Here is an 18,245-nt window from a genome sequence, read left to right as displayed (position 1 = left end):
TGGAGGGGCCAGGGGGCGCAACTTCTGCACTCCCACCCCAGGAAATTGCGCTCTCCACTTCACGAGAGGTTTGGAAGAGACATGGAAAGGGAAACAAAAATTATCCAGTTCCACTTTAATGGGCGCAAGGAACGTCCCGTGCAAACAAAACACCAGATCCCAGCCCCGGCCAACTTTTCAGAGCACAGGTTTTTAAATTAAAATAATATCAGCCAAGTCACATATACATAGAAGAAAACCTTTATAAGGTATTTCAGTTCTATTGCACTTGGCTAATTGGGACAGTTCTCTTATTGTGCTAGAGCGCCCTCTTGTGGTGCCTGTATGAAGGTCAGCCTCCTTCCCAGCAAGTGTCAAGGAAGTTCAGTACCCAACAATAACTCATGGACTTGGAATCCCTGTCCGGTTTCAAACACAACCAGCCACTATCACCACCAACTCCTTACTACTGCCATAGTAAAAGAAACCTGCAACCACCACCGAGCCAGCTGAGCACAGATGAGGCCTGCAATCATCGTAAGTGAGGAGTACAGTTTTAATACCACCCCCAGACCATCACCTCAAGCCACACAGGGCAACCTGCTTTTTACTCTGGCAAGCTTGTGCTTTCTGCTGGATCCAGCACTTGCCAGCCGGAGCTCCGTGGAGGTTTGCGCTGTAATCCCAGGGCCCTGGTCACCAGCCTCCGAGCAACTGCCACGTCCGTCTGAGGTCTCTCTTTGGCCAGCTGAAGCAGCTCTGGGGGGGAATGGAAGAGGAGAAGGAGTCATGGAGCAAAAGGGGTGCAGTGGGAGAGAGACGCAGCCTGGTCCCGGGGGGGGGGCGGGTCTGAAGGGTCTGGCAAAAGGGGTTTGGACGCCCAGGTTCTCTTTCCACAGTCCGGAGATGGGCTGGTCTAGACATGAAGGCAGCTGGGTGGGGCATAACATTGCAAGTGATGAACACCGTTTTTTAAGACTTCACAATTTTTTTAAAAAGCCAAGCATGAACACTATCACCTCCCTGAAAGTATATTAAAAAAGAAAATCACCTCAGAGAGAAAGCTTCTTACTCAGTCCACTTTTTGATAAGAGCCTGGCTAAATTCACTGGGCCAGTTCACACATAACGGGAATTATAGCTTCCCGATACACAAATGTGTCAGTGAACTGACTTGGATACTCTCCCCTCTTCCGATGTGTGCAGGAGGAAATGGTTGAAGGCATCCACTTTGGAGACAAGCCACAGTTTCCCATCACATCCAAACATGGGGTACTGTGGTTTGTTCAAACTCCACTTAGCGGACAAACCACTGTGGCAAATGCAGACTACTTCACAATTGCGTCATGAACTGGGATGAGTTTGAAACCAGAACATATTTAAAGCTTAAACAATATAAAACCAGCATCCCTTCAACACACAATAATGCTGACATTTCATATCCCTTCCTATGCAATATACTGACAATCTGGTTCTCTGCAGCAACCGAGTCCTGCTCTTTTCAACAGTGCTGCTGCTGCTGCTGCTGCCTTTCATAGCTGGTCTCGCCCTCGTTAACGCTCACACTATACATTGCTTTCTCTCTAAGCCAGGAGTGGGGAACCTGTGGCCATGCAGAGGATGTTGGGGCTCCAGCTCCCATCAGCCTCAGCCAGCATGGCTAATGGTCAGGGGGGATGGAAGCTGTGGTCCAGAAACAACAAGAGCCACAACTTCCCCATCACCACCTCTGCTCTAGACAAACTCTGCCACCAGCTTTCAGTCCCAGATCACAGCTCCCACTTCAATAATTCCATTATCAGAACTCAAGGGCAAGTTCCCATGAGGCAAAAACAAGCAAGGCAGGAGCAAAGCCAGGCCACTGAGCATGTGGCCTGTGGAAAGTCTCAAGGGTCAGAGAGAGAGAGGTCCAAAAGCCACTGGGCCTGAAGTTTCCAGCCCTTGCTTTACCCCACCCAAGTGAACCTTCCTGCATCTGCCATACCAGGTTCAGAAACCACTGTGTGATCCTTGTTTGCTCATTAGCTAGACTTTAAACCTCAGATCAGAAACGTGGGGGCCAGAAGGAATTAACCTGGCAGCTGTGAGCCTCTAAGCCTCAGCCAGTGTCCCCTTTGTGAGGAGGAGGTAAGGACCTTGGAAGTACAAAGAGACGAAAGAGGAAGTTGGAAGGGCAGCACTCTGACCCACGTCGTCTTACATAGTTCTTGGGAAGAGGGACTGACTGTTCAACCACTCTGGGAATTGTAGCTCTGAGAGGGGAAGAGGGGTCTCCCAACAACACTCTCAGCACCCTTAACGAACTACAGCTCCCAGAATTCACTGAGGGAAGAAGCCATTACCACTTGTGGTCTGAAACTGCTTTAGCAGTAAAGTGACAGACATCCAGCTACATATGTAAGTAGGTCATTGCCTCTTGGGAGGTGGGGTGCCAGAGGTCTCTGAAGCAGCAGCAGTTTCAAAAATGCTCTTACTTGGCCGCTGAAGAGCCTTGATTTTTGACTGCCTTGTTCCGTGGATTAGGTGTCGGATCTTTAGGGAGGTATAGCTCTGTTCCAAGGCTTGAGAAGCTGAAAAAGAAAGTACGATTTTTCAGAAATAAGACCAAGCATGGTTTTGGACTACAGCTCCCAACAATCCCAGCAGGCACATGCTGCCTAGGGCTGATGGGCATTGTAGTCCAATCACGTTATCTGGAGGGCACCAGCTTGTGGAAGGCTGACCTGAACTCTCTCCCAGGGTTGCCACAGAAGGAGTCACATTTCTGGAGCAAAACATAGATTGATGCCATGATTGTTGCCCAGTGCTTGGGAGTGTCAAATGTCTAGGGAAGATTGTTCACACCCATCACCCCTCCAGGTGAATATCCTTGTAGCTGCTTCCTGCCTACACATGCAGCCACCAGGTGAGTGCCCATAAGGCTCCCCCAGCAACAGGCAGCAGGAGCCAGAGGGGATGCATATCGCACACATTTGGTTCCCATGCAACCCCAAACCATGGTTTTGCCTTAGGAAAGCAAGGATTGGGCTCAAGCACTGTCCCTTCCAATTCCATTTCCTAACTTCCTATTTTGTGCAAACCATGGTTTGTTGATTCAGGTATCATAGCAACAGGAAGGGAGAGAGTCCAAGCTTCACTTGCACAATAGCAAACCATAGTCTGCCATTCCACATGAAGCGCCTCTCTCCACAATCCATCAGTTACCTCCCTTTTATTACTCTCCTTGGCAGGTAACATTCCCTAAGAGTTGGGAGAACCAAGGAAGATCAGCTGCCTAGGAGATAAACAAACAACAGATGCAGAGACGGCCAGAGGTTCCTCCTTTCCGATACCAGCTCTGCTTGTCTTGTGCATTCTCATGATCTGAGAATGCCATCGTTGGAGTGGGAAGGAGAGGAAAATGCACCAGACACAATTTAAGGGAAAAACAGGGGGGACATTGGTCAGCCCTAAACTCACAGGCATCCCTACAGAAAATCCAAAATTACCTGCTGCCAAACTGGAGAAGATCCCGAGAGCATGAGTATCATCGACCCACTGTAGCTTAAATCCACTCTCTCTAAAAGACAGACCACAGTGTTGCTTGTCAGTTACATGAAGCCACGGATAGTTCCACCCAGATAAAAATATTTTTTATTTTTTATCTCTCCAAGGCACCCACACTATCCCAGTTGTACACCCTTGTCCCCAAGCCACACCTCTCACTGGCCCTGCTTTGCTTCCTCCTTGAAGGCTTTTCCCTGGCTGGAATGTGTCCCTAAACTCTGCATCATGCCTCTGGCTTGCTAACATCTCCAGGTCTGAGTTGGGCACATGCCCTGCTTGAAATTTCATAGATACCAGTCAGTATGTACAGCCCTGAACCAGATGGACCAATCGTCTGATTCCGTGTAACACCGCTTCCAGTATTCAGCCAGTACCGACCAGGAAGTCCCTTGCCCATCTACTTACTGGAAGTCTGCAAAGGCCTCCAGAAGATGCTCGGTTTTTAGCAAGGGCGAAAAATCATATATCTCTAGCACATGGCCAAAATCTCCTTCATTGATCTGTGCTTCCCCATAGCTGGAGTAATCAAATTGGATTTTCTCAATGCTTATGTCCTTTATGGTCAAGTAATTTGTGATCTAGGGCAGGAAAAAAGAAGAGAAAGAATATTGCAGGAACAAGAAATATTTACAGATAGGAAACATCTGTACATGGAACACAGTCAGGATCAAGCTACACCATCAGCAGAAACAGGCGGCAAAGCTTTTTCTAGACCACTGTACCACTTCAGCATGCAGATATACTGCTGCATTTTTCAACATTTCCCCATTAAAAATCACCCTGCAAGTAGAAAACTAGAATGCTAGTCTTCTGTTTTCTTCCATGTCAGTTGTGGGGGACCTTTGAACCTATAGAAGTTGCTGAACTGTAACTGCATTAGCCTTGGTCATTGGCCATGCTAACTGATGGGACTTGTAGTTCAGGAATAGGGTTGAGTGTGGTATAGATACATCGTCCAAAACCGGTTTGAAGTCCAGATCACGATAACAGTTTCATCATTTTTGACCTGGTAATATATTGTGTCCAACATTTCTGAAGGGGAAGAAGATTCCCCAATAGCTTGCAAAGAGCTCACCCACGTGCAAAGATCAGGGTCTCCTGCCCTTTCGCCTCTGACTGAAGACCCAGCATAGCAAACACAGGAGCCAAGCCAAGTCGATCTTATCACCTGATCACAAAAAATAAACCTCTTACTTTGCTGATCTCCCTCCCTCTGCAGCCCAGCCACTGGCCGAGAGGGACCAGTAAGGAGAGAGTAGATTACAACAACTTGGGCTGGTCCGAAGTCAACATCCAGGAATCACCCCTCAGCTGCCACTTCCTCCCCACTTTACGTCCTCCTTCCTCCTTATTTCAGGCATCATGATATATCGGTATGTCACAATTTTTAGCTGGTGATATATCTGTTGAAAACTATAAATCGCCAAGGCCTATTCAGCAGCATCCCCACACCTGCTCTATGAGATTGTTTTCTACATGCAAAGAGCAGGTGGCATTCTGTGCTAGTCCTGCCCCGAGGAGACCCCCTGAGGCAGGACACAGCTGAATACAACCTAGGGGTTTCCCCCTTGGGGAGCCTTCAAACATGCAACACTCCACCAACAGCCTCAAGTGGTACAGTCCAGAGACACATCCACATTGTGTCCATTAAAGTCGAAGCATGACTTTAATAGCCGTGGCTCCCTCCAAAGAATCCTGGGAACTGTAGTTTGTACAGACTGCTAGGAGTAATTAGGAAAACATTAACCAGCTACAGTTCCCAGGATTTTTCTGGGGAAGCCAGACTGCTACAATGGCAAGAGAGTGGATGGTGCAGGCGTGATCCAGTAACAGTTTTTCCCCACACGATTCTGCTGATCCAACTCTCCCTTTTTTGTGCTGAAGGGCAGCTCTACACAGGAGGGGCTTTTGGGTGTTGGCTGAGCCCCAGAGTAATCCTTTGTTATGCTGCTTGTTGCTGAAACTGAGAAAGGATCCTATGTCAGGGATAAAGGACCCAAATCTGCCTGTGGAGGTTCAACCCCTGGCATCTCCAGGTGGGGGTGGGAGAGACCCCCTTTGAAATTCTGGGGGAGCTGCTGCCCATCAGTGTAGACCAGGGGTAGAAAACGTGATGCCTCCAGGTACAGTTGGACTACAACTCCCATCACCCTGACAGCTGGCCATGCTAGCTGGAGGCTCTTCTTGGAGTAGGGAAATACTAAACTAGATGGATCACGAGTCTGACTCAGTAGAAGGCAGCTTCATAAGTTCTTAATCATTTTGGAAGGCACTGTAGCTCATGGCAGAGCATCCTGCTTTGAGTGTAGAAGGCCCCAGAGTCAACCCTTGGCAGCTCCAGACAAAAAGGAGCTTCCATAGGTAGCAGGAGACCCCTTTCCCAAGAACTTAAAGCGTGACTGCCAGCCACAGTAGACCAGGATGGGGAAGCCTTTTGAGCCCAGGAGCCACAGTTCCCCATGGGCTCATGCCAGTGGTTTGCTCTGCGTGACCCAATCATGGCTTCTTTGGGAGAAGCAAGCCACAAATGCTGGCTGGGATGTGATGCAAACCAGCTGCACTGTGGTTCGTCTCCCTGCTGAAGAGAGGAAGCAGCAAAGTGGAATTACTAGGGCTGTGTGCACCTACAAGCAGCCTGGGCACAATGTGGCTAAAAGAAACCACACTGAATGGCTTAACACAGCCTTTGCCAACTTGGTGCCCCCCAGATGTTTTGGACCACAACTCCCATCAGCGCCAGCAGGGGTGGAGGAAGAGGGGGACGGTGGGGGCAGGCCGCCCCAGGTGTCACCACCGAGGAGGGTGACAAAATGCCGGGTGACACTCACCATGAGGTCTGCAGCATGCCCGCAGGCTCTGCACTGCCCCAAACGGTGTGCCCGCCACCTCCTCCTCAGCTGAGTGGGAGGAGCCAGAAAGGCCTCCTTGGAGGCCCTGTGGAGCGTCCTGCCTAGGCACAAGGCATGCATGCCGCCCAATTGGCTTGCTCCGCCACTGAGCACCAGGCAGCACAGCTGAAAGGGCTCCTGGTTAGCAAAAGCTGCCTTAGTGTTCCACAGCCATAGTGCTAAACCGTGGTTTACTGTTACATCTGAATGCAGCCATAGTAGCAAACCGTGGGTTACTGTTACATCTGAATGCAACCATAGTTCTAAACCTTGGCTTACTGTTACGTCTGAACCAACCCACTCAGAAACAAGTCTGTAAGTTAAATCTATTACCTCTTGTAAGAGTTCAGTGCCGCAATCATCCTCAAAGATGCTGTCCTTTTCTTCCACTGCAGAGTGCCCCACACTTCTATCTCCAGAAGAGAATTCTAGCCCAGGCCACTGGTTACCTTCCAGGTCTACCACTGCTTTCTCCTGGCTTTCAAATACGAGGTTGGCTTTATCAGGATCAGATAGAGAAGTACTCAAAAAGGGGAGAGCCTGTGGATCCAACACGGGTCGATCTTTGCCACTTTCCATTACAGGAGTGGGTGCCCCATCTGGCCCAGAGCCACAAGGACTACATTGACCCTGAGCATCCCCGTAGGACTCTGTTTGGCTACACTCCAATGCCTCAGTGCAGTCCTTGTCCTGGGTTTCCAGTGCTGATGCCTCTGGGCTTTGTTGGAATGCAAGGTCATCCACGGTGCCATCTTCCGGCAAGGGCAGCATCTCGCTACATTCTACCTCAGTGGCACAAGCACAATCATCACCCTTATCTTCTGCAAGGGAGAGATCATTATGAGGCTCCGACAAAATGACATCTGCAATGTCTCTCACATGGTCTTCCAGAACAGGTGGAAAAACACCACTTTCCAGTACAAGGGAATCCTGGTTTTCTGCAACTGATAAGCTTACGCTCAACTCTAGAGCAACAGCATCTAGAGGTCTCTCATTCTGGCCTTCTGGCAAAGGCTGATGTCCACTTTCTTTGGACAGCACCCCACCAGAAGGCTCTTTCTTCTGCTCTTCTGCAAGGCCTGAGGTTTCACAGCACTCTAGGACCGAATCATCTCTGCTATCTTTACTAGGGCTTTCCAGTGCAGTCAGGCTTGGGCTGCTCTCCAGCACTGAGACTACCTGGCTGACGTTGCTTTGGCCATCCGGCTTTGATGGATTAGACACACATTCCGACAGAAGGCAGCTCGAGTGCTCCATAGCCCCTTCGCCACTTATACTACTGAGCTCCAAATTATCTGTACACATCTCTCTAGGGCTTTCAGCCTCTGGATGATGCACGCAGGGATCACTGCTGGCAGGTAAGCTGTTGGCAGCTGGTATCCTTTTGGTGCTATGAGTGGCACTGGACATCTGGTGACCATCCTCACTGACCCCAAAGCCGGACACCTCACTCGCAAAGGCCTCCGCACCTTCCTGCCTCAAGCCCTCAGGCTTCTTGCGCATGGCTCTGGGAACATACAGAGCTCTGTCCGGCTTCCTCCGGGGCTGCCTCCTGCCCCGGCCACCTCCTTTCCGGCCTTGAGAGCCATCTGCCAGCGTGTCCATGTGATGTGGGCCTCCTCTGGGTCGGCCTCCTCTGCTTCTCGACTGGGGAGGGTGGCCTGAGCTCGGGGCACTGCTACAGGAGCCATTTTGATCATCTGGTTCATCTGGCAACCTAAACCCAAGAGAGGAAGAACAATGTTCCACGGAGCTCGTCATGTGTGAACTCCCTGAGAACTGCTCCCTATGGGACCCCAAAACAAATCCAACCTTACCTAACCCTACTGCAAGTTTACTCCAAATTAAATCTCCCTGTGGCCCTCTGGGACTACAACTCCCATCATCCCTGACCACTGACCACATCCCTGGTTTGCCACTTTAAGCGCATGAACATCAGGTCCTGCTTACATATTTCTTATAGAGTAGGAGCTGATAGACCTTTCCAATGGGCCATCAACCATCCCCCCTGCCGACGTCAGGTGGCAGTTTCAAAGGAGCTTGCTGTCAGCATCAATCCCATCAGCCAGTAGCTCATGTTTCCCAGGATTCCTGTTTGCTGCCTCATGTGGAGGGAGCTTCTGAATTCCTTAACACTCAGGAGCCTGGCTTACATTTTACATAATGGATGCAATGTGTAGCTGAGCAGTGGGGAACCTCCCAACTGGAGTCTGAATTTGGCTTGCAAAGGCTGTCTTCCCAAGCCATGCCCACTTGCCCCACACCGGATGTCCTATATGGAAGGTGTGGGGCAGATGCAGTTGGAGCTGTCTGCTGAAAGAGGGTTTTGCGAACACCAGTGACCATCAGCACTTGCAAACCCCTGAGGAAAATGCTTCCACTGATGTCATGCTGACAGCAGGCAACTGACAGGTGAGCAGCTCAGCCCACCTGTCAAAATGCCCCACTGGAATTGTGGGAGATAAGAATTCAGCCCACAGGCTGGGAAAGTTTCCCCGCTGCAGTCCTTGCCCTTGGGGAGAAGGCGAGTCAAGGGCTGTAGAACCGTGAGAGTCCAACCTGATGGCTGAGTGACAGACCACCGTCCTCCTCCTCCAGCCTTCTCCAACCGAAAAGCTGCTCAGCTGGTCGACATCATCCACAGTCCTGTGGATCAAGTACCGCAGGCGACTGGACAACGGAGGAAACAAGAGGACTCTGGAAAAGGAAAGGTAAAGGACAGAAGAGTCAGTAGGGAGTGGTCAGAGGTTGTGCCAGATGTCCCCCAATTTCTGGCCATTTTGCAGCTGTGGAAAAACAACTCGCATTCATAAGGAAGGGGGTGGGGAAAGACTAAAGCCCTCCAGATATCACTGAACTACAACACAAATCATCTCTAACCATCAAGGGTGGTTTTTTAGTGTACAGTCAAACACCAAATGTGAGGTTGGAAAAAATGTGCATTTGGACAGCTGATAATGTACAGTTTGAAAAAATGAGGAGGGAGATATCAGACATATTAAGCATAAATGCATGTGAAGACAGGCGGATGGAGCGGACAAGACCAAGAGTGGGTCCAACGGTCAAGAAGGCGGTTTCTGCATATGCTGTCGAGGGAAGTGAGGGGCCAATGGGGCTCGTCCACCTGGGAAGGAGGCCCACCTAGGAGAAGGAAAACTCTGATCCTAAACATCCACTGCCTAGCGGAACAGCTTCAGGAGTTGAAAAGACTCGGGAGTAAACCCTACACAAATCCGGAGCGAAGTCCCTAAGGCAGTTGGGTGGTGCCTTGTACGCCTTCTTCCAGCAATGTCTCGCGCTGCCTTCCTTTGGACCACGTCAGCGAGGCCAGGAGGGAGGGTCTTGTCGTCTGGGCAGCCCAGAACCTCCATACAAAGAGCCCAGCCGTGTGCCCCAGGGAGGTCACTTTGGTGCTGCAAATGCAGCAGTTTGACTTCACCCCCAGAGGCCCACTCCACTGCCTCTCGAGACAGACAGGTGCCAACAAATACGCAATGGCAGGAACAGAATGTGCACGTATTATATAAGCATAGAAAGGACAACTTCCATACTTAATTTAAGCTGCCCAAGCCATATAAAGCACCTTCCTCTTTTTCATCTTTGGGCAGGTAGTGTCTCACTGCAACCTTGAATAGTAGATACCTTTAAAGAACTCCATTTTCTGTGCCTTCAAGTTATGGAACTAAAGCAGATTCATCAATGAATCATTGCTCTATAGCATAGAAGGACTCCTAAGCCCTGGGGAGAAACTGCCAGTGATACCGGGTAGAAGGAAGGAGCAAGGCACACTTTCTATTTGCTCAGCCTTTCTTTTTCCCTTTTCCATTTTTTTTGGGGGGGAGGGTGCCTGATTGGTATTGGGGCCTGTGCTATTTAACTTGTTCATAAACAATCTAGAGTTTGGAGTGAGCAGTGTGGTGACCATGTTTGCTGATGATACTAAACTGTGCAGGGCATTAGAACAGAAAGGGAAGACCTCCGAAGAGACCTTTCCAAATGGAGGGAATGGTCAGTAAAATGGCAATGTAAGCAAGTGTAAAGTAGGGGCAAAAAATAATAATTTCACATGAGGTCTGAACCGGCAATGACTGACCAGGAGTGAGACCTTGGAGTTGTGGTGGAGAGCTCAATGAAACTGCTTACCTGATGTGTGGGAGCTGTGAAAAAGGCAAATTCTATGCTGGAAATCATTAGGGGCGAAACTGAAAATAAAACTGCCAATAGGATAATGCAGTTATACAAATCTATGATGCAACCACATTTAGAATACAGTGGTACCTCGGGTTAAGTACTTAATTCGTTCCGGAGGTCCGTTCTTAACCTGAAACTGTTCTTAACCTGAAGCACCACTTTAGCTAATGGGGCCTCCCACCGCCGCCACGCCGCTGCTGCGTGATTTCTGTTCTCATCCTGAATAGTACTGAGGTACTATTTCTGGGTTAGCGGAGTCTGTAACCTGAAGCGTCTGTAACCTGAGGTACCACTGTACTGTATACAGTCCTGGCCATCTCATCGCAAAAAGGATATTGCAGAGTTGGAAAAGGTTCAAAAAAGGGCAGCCAAAATGACCAAAGGGATGGAGAAACTCCCTATGAGGAAAGGTTACAGTGTTTAGGGCTTTTACGACAGGTGAGTAAGAGGAGACATGACAGACGTGTATCAAATGATGTACATCATGGAGGAAAGGGAAAGAGAAAAACTCGTCTCCCTCTTGCGTAACACTAGAACATTCAATGAAGCCGAACGTTGGAAGATTCAGGATGGACAAAATAAAATATTTATTCACACACCACACAGTTAAACGGTGGGATTCAGTTCCACAAGCAGCAGCAATGGACACCAACGTGGAGGGGTTTGAAAGAGAGTCAGAGAAATCCAGGGCTATAAGTGGCTACTAGCCACAATGGCCACACTCTGCTTCCAGAGTCAGAGGCAGCAGGATGTGAAACTGAACAGGCCTTTGGTCTGATCTAGTAAGGCTCTTCTTAGGTCCTTAGCCTTTTCCGAACATGGTCGGTACCCAAGGCGCCATCCAGCTTGGGGACCTGCAGCGCTGGACTTGGGAGACCAGCACTAGCAAGCACGGTATCCTCTAAATGTGTTGGATGCTGCCTCCAATCAGAGCCAGCCAGCGCATAGCCAATGGTCAGGGACCCGGAAGGCACCTCACTGCCTCACCTGTGGCAGACCACCATGCAAAGGCCTAAAGCAGAAGAGGACAGCAGCAGCATCCGCCAGCTGCTGACAGGAGCCACTTACTTCTCCAGCTGGTTGTGAAGCAGGAAGTGGTCCAATTCCTCCACAATCTTGTTGACAAAGTCATTCTCCGTGGGGGAAAGGAATACACCGTCCAAACAGCGCAGCGCCAGGGTGACGGTGGGGTGGTGGCCTGTCGGGGGGAGACAAAGCAGGGTTAGCCATCCGACTGGTTAAAAAGAAATGTATTCCCTTTGTTAGAACAATTAAGCATGGCAAGTTAATCAACAGGCTTGATACTCATTTGCAGACTACATTTCTTTTTTGAAAAAGCAAATTTATTGTATAACAGTTAAAAGCAACTTTGAAAACAACTTGCTGTAAAATGAACGCAGGTGGGTTAGGTTACCAGAAATGTGAATTAGTGAGCTTCTTAGGAAGATGGGAAGCTGCCTTGTGGTCTACCTGCCTCAGTACTGCCTACACTGACTGGCAGCAGCTCTCCGGGATTTCAGGAAGGAAGTGCCCCTCAGCCCCACCTGGAGATGCTGGGATTGAACCTGGGAGCTCCTGAATGCGCAGCAGATGCTCTAACCTAGTGTTTCCCTAACTTGGGTCTCCAGCTGCTGTTGGGCTACAACTCCCATCATCCCTAGCTGGCAGGACCAGTGGGCATGGAAATTGCAGTCCAAACGCAGCTGGAGACCCAAGTTCTGGAAACGCTGCTCTAACCAGTGAGCTATTTTGGCCCTTCCTCCTTCTAATTGGCTGTGTCGAAAGATCAGCTGCAAAGTTCTTTCAAACGGGGAATTCATGAAAAAGAGCATCTCTGTTTCAATGAGACAAGAGTTTAAAAGGCAGCTGGGTGAAGCAGAGAGCAAGCACCAGAAAACAGCTGACGGTACTGAGCGTCGTCGAGCGAGACCGTCTGATGGGTCAACTGACGGGGGGGGGCGCTTTTGGGAGACAAAGGCAGGCTGGGGAGCCGGGAAGAGGGAAAGAGCAGCCGAATCCCGAAGGGAGAAGCCCCGGGGGCGAAAAGACCTCGAGGAAGCAGGCGCGCTTTCTCAAGAGCTTGTTTTGAATCGGAACCTTTTTGCCCCCCGGGTCCGGGGGGGGGGGCCTGGCAAGCCAGGGGGCGCCGGAGGCTCCGTCCGTGAGGGGCCCAGCGCCGCGCCTCCCCCCCGCCGCCCCGCCGCGCCCCCGTCCCTTCCCTGCCCGCTCGCTCGCGCGGGGACCGGAGAGGCCCGGAGGGGGCGGGGGGTCCCGGCCAGAGCCGCGCGGGGCAGCGGGCGAGCCACGGACAGCCCGCTCGCCGCCCCCCCCCCCGAGGGCACGTACCGCAAGGCCCGGCCTGCGAGGGCTCCCGGGGCGGCGGCGGCGGCGGCGGCGATGATTGCGGAGGCTCCTCCCTCCGCCGGCGGGGCTGCAGTTGCAATTGCAACCGCAGCTCCTCCCGCTGCACCTCCTCCTCCTGCTGCTGCTGCTGCTGCCGCCCTCCCCTTTTATTGCCTTCTGTGTGTGGTTGGAGCAGCCGCACAGCGCCACCTCCTGCTCTTGGATCGGGCGCAAAAAGCGCGCAGCCGGCTCCCTTCCACAGTCATCTAGGAGGAAATGGGTTAGTTTACACCGTCTCTCGCCCTTTAAGGAAAGGTGGGGTACCATTACAAGAAACTAGCTTCTGAATACGCAAAGCTGGTCTGCATTTCTGTGAAACATCCATACCTGGCTAGGAGGGGTTAAAAAAGAAGAACGGCGGGTGAAGCTTCCCGTTTTAGGATGAATTCAGCGGCAGAGCAAACTGGCAAGACTGAGATTGCAGTCCTAATCCCATTTGTTAAATTGTGGGTTGACACAGCAGACGACACAGCGATTTCTCCAAGTAGCTCTTTATTTTGTAAGCTGGAATAGAACTGACTGCAAACAGCTCAGCCGGCCTGCTTTTATAGGCAGCCGGCTGTCAACATTGTAACAACAACAGCCCAGAGTTCCCGCCTAAAATAACTGACGTGGACCTGAGGGAAAACTATCTACAGACCTGAGTGAAAACTATGTACAGTATCCCCCTGCTGGCCCAGGGTGAAACTTCACTACATAACACCCCTCCCCACCGAGATAAGGCGTTAGTTACAATTGTAATGGTTTCCTTATATACAGCACTACGCGTAATGGTTCAATTAGGCACAAAAGCATATCGGTTACATTTCCCATACTTAGACCTTGGTTCGGCTCCATGCTGGCAGTTTGCGAGGGAGGTGTAGGTGGGGCCTCGCCATCTGTACGTGTCTCTTCTGGAGCCGCAAGCGCAGTTGGGGGCACCTCGGTAGTGTCCAAGTCCCCAACCCTGCGCCTAAGCTGGTCTATGTGCCGTCGCCACAAGCGTCCGTCTTCGAGTGCCACCTGGTACAAGCGAGGTCCAGTGACTCCCACTACTGTGGCTGGCACCCAAGGAATGTCCCCCACATAGTTCCGGGCAAAGACCTGGTTTCCTGGGACAAATGACTGTGGCGCTTTGGCACAGCCTGGGGGTTCAGCCACGGCAAAGTCCGGGTGTAGCCGGTCGAGCGGTGACCTGAGGCGGCGGCCCATAAGCAGTTCAGCAGGACATGAGGGGTGATGTGTTGCATGAACAAGTATTCGGCGACCCGCTCATGCCAGTCTCCCCGGTCCAGGCACGCCAGTGCCTCTTTTGCCGAGCGCACCATTCTTTCCGCTTGCCCGTTGCTGGATGGATGAAAGGGTGCCGTTAGGGCATGGCAGATGCCCAGTCCCAAAAGATACCGCTCAAACGTGCATGATGTGAACTGCGGTCCGTTGTCAGAGACAAGGACATCAGGACACCCATGCGTTGCAAACAGGCCTCGCAGCACCCGGATGACAGCTGCGGTAGTGGTGGAGGGCATCAGGGTGACCTCCAGCCATTTGGAATAGGCGTCCACCACTACCATAAAGGTCCGGCCGTGAAAGGGGCCAGCCAGATCGATGAGCACCCTCGACCAGGGTGTCTTTGGCGTCTCCCAGGTGTGTCCCTTAGCTGCCGGTGGTGCAGGCCTCGACTCTTGGCACGCTTGACAGGCGGACGATGGGGGTTTCCCACTTGGCATGGTCAACTGGCTCCAAAACTCCTTGGGCGATCAGTTTGTCCAGTTGTTCGTCCACCTTAGCCTTGAGAGCAAAGGGAACCCGGCGTGGCTTTAGCTTGATGGGGGCGACTTGTGGATCAAGGCTAAAGGAGATGGGCGTACCTGTATATTGCCCCAAGGTGCCGTCAAAAACCTCGGCAAAGTCTTTGACCAGACCCTCAGTGTCTGCGTTAGAGATGCAGTTGATGCCGGTGACTTCCAGGCCGAGGGCATCAAACCAGTCTAGCCCTAGGAGGCTTGGCCGCTGACCTTCGACCACCACCAACCGGAGCAGGCCCGAAAAATCCTTGAAGGCAATCCGGAACCGGCCAACGCCTACCACGGGAATGTCGTTTCCCTGGTAGTCTCTCAGGTGTACGCGGTGGGAGTCGAGTTGCCTTTTGGACACTCTGGGTACCAGTCTTTTGATGGTGCTCCATGACACGATGGACAGGGCAGACCCGGTGTCGATCTCCATGTCACATGGAGCTCCTTCAATGAGCACCGTGACGTTCAGCTTGCGTCGCGTAGGCGAGTCGGTTTGGCCAATCGTGGTTCCAGACAGGCAGCGGCAGTTGGTGAGAGCGAAACAACTTTCCTTGGCAGACTGGAGTGAAGACTTGGACTTGCGAGTCGATGAAGGGGGGGTGTCAGACGGAGCCGATCGGCAGACCTTAGCGATGTGGCCCCTTCTGGAACACTTCCTACAGATGGCGTCTCTGAATCGACACTTGGCACGGGAATGGTTGCCTCCGCAGCCGGCACATTCCGGTTGGCCCTTGGACTTCTGTTGGAACTTCCTGCGCTCCCGCTTTGTCTGGTGCACATCATCGTCTTCCCTGGAGGATGCCTCATCACTGCTGGCGTCTTCATGATGCACCGGAACTGGCTCCCTAGCAAGACGCGGGCTGCTGGACTTGCGGATCTCCTGGGCGGAGCGTTCAGCAGCTTCTGAGGCCACAGCCTCCTCAATGGCTTTCTGTAGCGTGAGGTCTGGCTTGGCGAGGAGACGCCGTTGCAGATGGATGTCCCGGACCCCGCAGACGATTCGATCCATCAGGGCATCGTCTAAGTCTCGGAACTCACAGTGCATTGCAGCCTGTCGCAGGGCGGTGGTGTAGTTGTTGATTGACTCCCCCTCTGCCTGGTTCCGGTGGTAGAACGCATGGCGGGCAGCAATCTTGGACGGCTTTGGTGCGTAGTGGTTGCGGAGCTTCTCTTGGATCGTGTCCCATGGTGTTGCCTGGACTGCTTCAGGCGCAACCAATGCTCGGGCCGTCTCAAACACCTCAGGCCCACAGAGGCTGAGGAATAGGCCCCGCTTCCGATCCTTTGATACTGCTGTCAGCTCATTGGCTTGGAGGTAGCAGTCGAACCGAGCGAGGTAGGAGTCCCATGATTCAGAGGCTGGCGCAAACGGCGGTAGAGGCACAAGTGAAGCCATGATTCCGATGCCGGTGTGAAGGGCGATGGATGGAACACAGTGCTCTTAGCCAGAACAGTCAGCTCTGAATTGGTTCTGTCCAGTGATTTCGCTCAGTGATTTCGCTCTGTGATTCAGCTCAGTGATTCAGCTCAGTTCAGAGGCTGGCCGCATCTGGCTGTGCTCTGATGTCCATCCATCCCATCCTCGTCGCCAGTGTTAAGTTGTGGGTTGACATAGCAGACGACACAGCGATTTCTCCAAGTAGCTCTTTATTTCGTAAGCTGGAATAGAACTGACTGCAAACAGCTCAGCCGGCCTGCTTTTATAGGCAGCCGGCTGTCAACATTGTAACAACAACAGCCCAGAGTTCCCGCCTAAAATAACTGACGTGGACCTGAGTGAAAACTATATACAGACCTGAGTGAAAACTATATACAGTATCCCCCTGCTGGCCCAGGGTGAAACTTCACTACATAACACCATTCATCTAGAAGTGGGCCTCATTGAACTCATTGGTAATTAACTTTGGAGTAGATAAGCATAGCAGGTACCTCTGAACGTTTTTATGAAGCTTCCAGCAATGCAATTATACGTTTACTCAGAACTAAACCCTACTGAGTTCTGTGTATAGAATTGCAGGCTGCACATTGTGTACAAACTACGCATGCTGCTTCTTAGTTGATTACTCGCAGCTGAGTAAGATTGTCTTCCATGAACACAGTGGGTCCAATTCTGGATCCACATGTCCTTCTGCGGTGGGGTTTCCATGCAGGAGTTGATCACGGTGAGGATTTGCCAAGCGTGCCTTCCTCTTAGCACCTTTCTCCCTTTTGTCCTGAGTTCAAGCATCTTCAAAGCCCATGACACCTTTGGTAAAGGCTGTTCTCCAACTGAAACGCTCACAGGCCAGTGTTTCCCAGTAGTTGTTTATACTACATTTTTTAAGATTTGCCTTAAGAGAGTCTTTAAACCTCTTTTGTTGACCACCATCATTACGCTTTCCATTTTTAAGTTTGGAATACGTAGTTGTTTTGGTAGTTGCTTTGGAAGACGATAATCAGGCACCTGAACAACATGACCAGTCCAACGAAGCTGATGTTGAAGAATCATTGCTTTGACACTGGTGATCTTTCTTTCTTCCAGTTCACTGGCATTATTTCGCCTGTCTTCCCAAGTGGTATGCAAAATTTTTTGGAGACCCCGTTGATGGAACCTTTCGAGGAGTTGGAGATGGTGTTTACAAGTGGTCCATGTTTCACAAGCATACAGTAAGGTTGGTAGTACAATAGCTTTATAAACAGGCATTTTGGTTTCCCTGCAAATGTCCCAGTCCTCAAACACTCTGCCCTTCAATTGGGAGAAAGCCACACTTGCAGAGCTCAGGCAATGCTGGATTTCGTCATCAATGTTGGCCCTTGTGGAAAGGTAGGGAAAGTGATCAATACTTTCCAACATTATACCACTGAGTTGTATTTGTGGCGCTGCGGAAGGGTTGTTTTGTGTTTGTGCACTTTGGTTTTGTGCTTGTGCACTTTGGTTTTTTGGATGTTGAGCGATAGGCCAAGGCTTCTGCGAAGATATTTAGGATGGTTTGGAGGTCATCCTCTGAGTGTGCACACACTACATTGTCATTAGCATATTGCAGCTCTACGATGGAAGTTATGGTAATCTTAAGGTTGTTTTCTGCTGCTCCAGAGAAGCGGACACGGAGCAATGGTTCCAAACTACAAGAAAGAAGATTCCACCTAAACATTAGGAAGAACTTCCTGACAGTAAGAGCTGTTTGACAGTGGAATTTGCTGCCAAGGAGTGTGGTGGAGTCTCCTTCTTTGGAGGTCTTTAAGCAGAGGCTTGACAACCATATGTCAGGAGTGCTCTGATGGTGTTTCCTGCTTGGCAGGGGGTTGGACTCGATGGCCCTTGTGGTCTCTTCCAACTCTATGATTCTATGATTCTATGAACTCTTTGCTTTCAGCCTACTCAAGTTAAAGAGCTTTCCATCTGTTCAATATAAGATTTCTTTCTTTTTTAAAAATAATTTTTATTGAATGATTTTATGTTACAAAAAACATTACAACCATACTACCAC

The 18,245-nt window shown here is 50.9% G+C and overlaps 1 protein-coding gene across 1 annotated transcript in view; it reads right to left on the bottom strand.

The window, feature by feature from the left end:
* Positions 1–517: 517 nt before the first annotated feature.
* The window catches only part of R3HCC1 (R3H domain and coiled-coil containing 1), a gene marked incomplete at its 5' end in the record, with an annotated part of 32,197 nt that continues 14,469 nt past the window's right edge, over positions 518–18,245 (bottom strand). Inside the window, 8 exons of the mRNA XM_081844337.1 lie at positions 518–738; positions 2,453–2,548; positions 3,467–3,537; positions 3,930–4,102; positions 6,746–8,129; positions 8,972–9,109; positions 11,672–11,801; positions 12,950–13,199. Of these exons, the coding sequence (XP_081700463.1) occupies positions 587–738; positions 2,453–2,548; positions 3,467–3,537; positions 3,930–4,102; positions 6,746–8,129; positions 8,972–9,109; positions 11,672–11,801; positions 12,950–13,199 (2,394 nt within the window). The 3' untranslated portion in view covers positions 518–586. The remainder of the gene's footprint in view (positions 739–2,452; positions 2,549–3,466; positions 3,538–3,929; positions 4,103–6,745; positions 8,130–8,971; positions 9,110–11,671; positions 11,802–12,949; positions 13,200–18,245) is intronic.

Source organism: Podarcis erhardii (assembly GCF_964252035.2).
Source record: "Podarcis erhardii genome assembly, chromosome: 16".
Taxonomy (NCBI): Eukaryota; Metazoa; Chordata; class Lepidosauria; order Squamata; family Lacertidae; genus Podarcis; species Podarcis erhardii.
This window is presented reverse-complemented; position numbering and strand designations above follow the sequence as displayed.